Source organism: Bacillus rossius, assembly GCF_032445375.1.
Source record: "Bacillus rossius redtenbacheri isolate Brsri chromosome 9 unlocalized genomic scaffold, Brsri_v3 Brsri_v3_scf9_2, whole genome shotgun sequence".
NCBI classification, from domain to species: domain Eukaryota; kingdom Metazoa; phylum Arthropoda; class Insecta; order Phasmatodea; family Bacillidae; genus Bacillus; species Bacillus rossius.
This window is the reverse complement of record NW_026962013.1, coordinates 19,676,471-19,682,470: the sequence shown is the minus strand read 5'-3', so window position 1 is coordinate 19,682,470 and position 6,000 is coordinate 19,676,471. Positions and strand designations below refer to the sequence as shown.

The following is a 6,000-nucleotide window of genomic DNA, read 5'->3' as shown; positions in this document are numbered from 1 at the left end:
TCCAGGGATGAGCGCCCCGCCGCCCGCCCGCGACGCCACGCGACTCTGAGCCTCCTGCTACTCGCAGGGCATCAGCCTCCAGACTCGTCGTCACTCGCAGGAGAACAAGAGCGAGGCGGACCCGAGACTACTTCCCCCCCATGAGAAGGGCTGCCGGTCACGTGAGCGTGGCTTCGTCCGTCTCGTCGGCGTCGGTGCGACATGCTCACAAGATGGCTGACCTTCAGTGCTTGCGTGTTGGCGGCAGTTCCAGGAGAAGAGGCTCAGCTCCAGGTGAAGGTAAGACGTGGTTCTTCGGTAATTTCGTTAAGTGTTCTACTAAAAATGAACCGATTTTGAATTCGTGCTCAAGGGGGCCGCGTGACATGGACGCGTGGGGTTGCTAAAGGCGACTCTGGCTGGCGCAGCACACGCCTCTTCGCCTCTATGCGCCAGGCACCGAACAGGCATGCAGGCCCTGCGTCGGTTACACCCCTCCATGAGTCTATGACGACCCTATTATTTTATGCTGTTATATTAATAATTAAAGGTTCTTTTCGCTTCACTATACTACTTGCAATACTAGGTTTAAAACTTTTATAACCTTAAAAACGTTCAACACTCATTTTAGCTTTTTTTCGGTGTTCAAGAAGTACATGTTAAAAACGAAACTTGTATAGACAAGTGCTATGGCTCTTAAATGGAATTCGTAATTAGATTATTTCAATCAATCTTGAGAGGTTTGTAAATGGGGCGTTAAATCCCGAAGTTAGGAACCCATTTGTAGACCCAGCCAGGCTACCCCGCCATATTTGATGTTTTCCATTTTTGTTTTTATTTAACTTGTAACTTTGAACTTCTTATCCCAAGTTCTGGCTTACCAAGACGAAAATCATGTCTCCCAGACCTTCCATACCTTGTTGCAAACACATCTGTAATCGCCGCGGGAAAACAACTTATTGTTTCACGCGGGCGCCTGCAACTATCATGATACTCACACCAGTTCACGAGTGTTGACTTCAAGAAGTAAACCAAAGCTTGAGTCCCGTGCCGTGTAAGACCGAAGCGCGGAAACTTTATCGCAAGCAGTTAAAAAAAAAAAACATTGGGAAATCGCAAGACGGCGAGGCCTATAGGCCACCGTCGTTGAAGGCAGAATTAGCTCGTCAGACTGACAGGGTTTCACGTCGCACGGTCGGAGCATAGACGCCCGACGTGGACCCCGAACCACCTGGAGTCCGACCTTGTGCTCGCAAACTTGAGAAACTCCAAGGTGTTGGAACTGAGCCCACCACCCTCGCCACACGAGATTCAAGCCACAGCGAGCAGAACTACGTCGTACCGAATGGACACGCCAGCTATTCAGCGGGAATAAAAACTCTTTATCGGCATTCTTTAAATAGACTATGGGTCAATTATGAATGTCAATACTTCAGATCCTTAATCGTTGCGAAAATATTTAAATCGAGACTATAATTCTTTCCTTGGTAACTTACACCGCTAGTAATGGTGAGCAAAAAAGAAATATAGCATTCTGTAACTGTAAATATGGAATGGTAAGAATCTGGCTAACGTTTAGTTACACAAAACTAATTGTTAAGATGTTGAACTTTATTTGCCACAGTCAGATCTATATTCATCAGGCCAAACACAACTTTTAATGTCGTTTCAGCCTAATCGCTTCCAATATTTTTAGTTAAAAGGTTTAGAAAAAAAATTATGACATCGCCTGACAGGTAGGCAATACACATCGCGTATAACATAACAGAGGTAACGTCAATATTTAACGGGACAGCAAAATAAATATTATTTGATTGTGACATGAGTAAAACTAAGATTATTTCGCGGGTTCAGTGCACTCCAGGCTAAACTCAACTCGTCTAGACATAATCAAGCATTTTAGAATGCTCATTGGTCAATAACAAGGTCACAACCTATGGTGGGTTACACGTCATTGGGTAACCACTTCTCCCCCTTGTTTACAACTGGCTCAAGGTCGTAAAGTGCGTGTCAAGAGTAATGTGGCCCCAATCAGCAACGTGAAGCATATGCAGGATGTGCTTTAACTCTACTTTTCTATTCAATGAAACCGCGAAGAAAAAAAATCTTGGCTTTATAAATAAGCGTTTATAGTATTTTTATTTACTCATATTCGTTTTAATACCCACTGCAAAATTGCCTAAAACGGAAACGGCTTAGTGACCTGACAGCTTCTGTGAACAATTTCGTCAGAAATTAAACTATTTAACTGTATAATTTATGTGTAAATACTGTTTTAATCCATACGTTTCTTTCTGCGTCTGTTTTAGTATACTGTTACAATCTTTATATTTTATCCCCACCATATTTATTATTTTTATTCGTTTAGTATTAAGATTATTAAATTAACATTAATACGAGTGCATAAATGCCATTTTTACTATCCATGAATTTGTTTTCATTAATCATAATTTTAATTATATATCTTAAAAACCCAATGTAACGTTAGGGTTTTGTTTTTGGAAGATTTGTATTAATATAAAATAAGTGATTTGAGGTTATAACAATTATTTAATTATAAATTGATGAACTGAAAATGAAATTGATAACTAAAGCTGCAAATTAAGAATGGACCAAGGAATTGTTTTCTTGAAAAATAACGATAGTTCCGAGTCCAGAGGAAAACGTGATTCTGAGCCGAGCCAATAAAGTAGTATTTGTTGTCCAGAACCATTGCTGTCTTCGGGGCACGCGACGTGGGTAAGTGATGGGCCACCAGCGACATGCAAAGCAGACAGCATCAGAGAGTGCGCGCGTGTGGCGATGCGGGTCAACAGTGGCTGTGCACAGAAATGTTACTAGAAAGTGGCTCGGACTGTCGTTGCAACCGAATACAGATCTTCGTCCACCATCGTCCTGCTTTTTTTTTTTTTTTTTTTTTTTAAATCGCGAGGATTTGATTTCTCTCGCACCTTGCTTACACACAGACTGCAGTCATCACTTTCATCGGTGTTTAGGACGTAATCATCACAACCGCCTCCATTTATATTAAAATATATTTCTTATATACTCACAGTGTTTTTCTTCTGAAAATTTCCATAACTAAACATTATTTAAAAAATATTTAAAGCTGGACAGATATCAAAACCTCGGCGATACCAGAGTAGGAACGTGATCTACTAAATAAAAAAAACCTTAATCAACTTTTAATTTTAGATTTGAATATTTTTAACACTTTAAAGAGTTCAAAAAAAATATGATCCAATGCTAAAATGTAAGTTATTAAAATTATTTATTATGAGCACTTTTCTCAATCTACTGACGAGCAGTCAGCATCCCGAGAATTTAAATATGGCCTTTTAAATGGACATATGTAAGTAGTTTGTATGAGTTTTAAATTGACAATCGAATGCAATTATTTTTGAAATATTATTATTTTCAGGAAAGACTTTACAAGCTATAAGTATTAAAAACACAAACTAATACACTTGTGACTAACTATTCCATCTCGCCTCTCCCAACAATCGTCAAATCATTAAGATGTGTTTTATTGGTAGAAATGGCGTACCCATCCCTGCAACTCTGAAACTTGCAAAATGTTTTTTCCCACTAAAAAAACAACAAATTTTTAACAAAACAGCTATACAACAAAATTTAACCCATTTTTTAAATAATATTTTCTTTGATATGATTGTGTGATGATATAATGAACATGTTTATGTTCACTACTTTACTTTTAGTTGCGAATAGAAAAAAATATATATACCTATGACAGTTTGTTGAGGAAATGTTAATTGGATGTTATATGTGATACCGTAGATACCTAAAACGAAATTACCAGACTTAATACAAGTGTATATAATTTAAATTAATTCCATTAATTCCAAATTAAATTAATTCCAAAATGCCAGAATTATATTTGAATTAAAAGATGTGCCGAATGCACACTTGTGTTTCTTTGAAGTGAAATGGGCAACTAAATTGTTTTACAATATTGTGACTTAAGTGTGATCGTGAATTTCAAAAAAAGGAACTGTTTTCTTTCCACGTGTATGTGAAATTAATACTCAGAAGTGAGCTCGGTCATGCTGTCGTTCGTCCTCTCGAAAAGCCAACCTTGGCACGGATGTAGTACTTTCACTTCAAGGTCTAAGGTAGGTCACGGAAAGAATATTTTTTTACTGTCAAACCAGTTCTGAAACTTCACTGTTCGAAGACATGCATTTTTTCCCCCTGTGAATTTCTTTACTGCAGTTAAATAAACATTAATGCCCTGCTGTTTCGGCTACGAGAATTTTAGTGAAAATGAAGTGAATTTAATACAGGAGAAAGTAGGATAATTACTTTTACCAAGATATTCTGTATTAAGCCAGCGAGTGAATATTCGTATAGAAAGTGCACTGGAAAATGCAGTTTTGATTAAGTTTATAAAGAAGAAGCTTTTACCAGCAGATGATATTCCATGTTCCACATCGTTACGGAAATTTCTTTAATTTTTTTTTTCCTTCTGGGAAAAATATGCCAAAGATAATGAGAGTTCTATACTATAAAATTAGCCAGTTAATCCATAGAAGTTAAAGCCGTAGTATCTTACGGTTGAAATAAATAATGTATATATTATGCTTGCGTTATGGTTATCGTTACTGAAATATAATTTTCAAACACATTATTTTTTAACAGGTTCTGGCTGCCCATTCTTTTTTTCTCTCAAACAGAATGACTCTATCTGTTGTTGTATAAAGTAAACTACTCAACCGGGAGGCAATTGATTGGAAGTGGTAGGTCACGTATTCTTAAACATTTCTGATATTAAAAAATCACGATAAATTTAACTCAAATGAAAGTTGTAACAAAATAAATATCCTGATGTGTTTTTCTCATGGAGGTAAGAAATAATGCAGCGAATGTGTGCTACTTAGAAATGCTAATAATTGAAGTCAACATGTAAACGACCCCTAACCTTCATTTCAATTTTTTGGTTTCCTCAATGTCTACTTGTATTTTAGACCTTGGTTTTCCTTTATACATTGACGTGTCACATTTTTCATTCCCTTTATTTTATTTTATCCTATATTACCATTATCGTTCATTTATTCTGTTATTAATTATAGAAAACTACATAATTAGCAAGCAAACTATTAGCTTACAAGTCAAAACTTGGCAGGTCCTTTTGTGGTCATTTGGGTAATCTGTGGCCGTAATTTATAAGGCGTCATGCATAAGTGGCTAATCCATGAGCAATAGTTCGCAAAGAACAAAATCATCTGTTTTCAGCTTTTATTACAAACCGTATCTTGCTTCTCTCAACTTGTCGATTCAAAATGGTCGTATAACATCTATTTATAGGAAAAAGTAATTTTTTTTGTAAAAGGGCTGAAATTTTAAATAGTATAATTAATTTTTAAGTGTATAACAAAATGCGTTGAAAAAATTATCTTTGAAGAATGAGCCACTTATTAAACCACGCACACCTTTAAGTAAAATAAAAAGTAATTAAAAAAAATTTCCGAGAAAACAATTTGTATTATACAATTTCAGAGATTCGGAGCCCATGCATATATGTTTTTGTATTTGTTTATAATCTTTATATTTGCAAGCAGAAACTTCATTATAAATCCGCAGATCATACAAGAGTTAATTTTTCTATTACAGTTTATTGTTTCAACTTAGAACTTCGGTAAAGTATACGACACGTTACAATGCGGTTCCTAATCTTCTATTAGAGGATAATGGGGTAAAATATATATAAATTATTAATTTTTTTTCGTAGACATCAGAGGTAGCGTAGAAAAATATACGGCATAACAAAAACTAACTGATGTCTTTAAGAGATTTTGGCAGTGTTTATTGATGGAAAATAAATCCTATAATACGACAAACATTGAGAGACTGGGTGGAAAAGGGAGGGGTCGTAAAATTTTTGAAGCCAAGCATATGTCTGGTTTTTGGAAAGGAAGGAGGTTGCGGGAAGCAGTGAAACCCCCCCCCCCTTTTTTTTTTAAATAAACTTTCTAATATTGTTGAAGAATTTGGCACTTGTGT

General features: G+C 36.3%; 1 protein-coding gene across 1 annotated transcript in view; it reads left to right on the top strand.

Moving 5' to 3' along the window:
- LOC134543274 (transmembrane protease serine 9-like) overlaps positions 1 to 6,000 on the top strand; it is a 43,773-nt gene continuing 37,773 nt past the window's right edge. Inside the window, exon 1 of the mRNA XM_063388185.1 lies at positions 1 to 279. Coding sequence (XP_063244255.1) covers positions 202 to 279 — 78 coding nt within the window. The 5' untranslated portion in view covers positions 1 to 201. The remainder of the gene's footprint in view (positions 280 to 6,000) is intronic.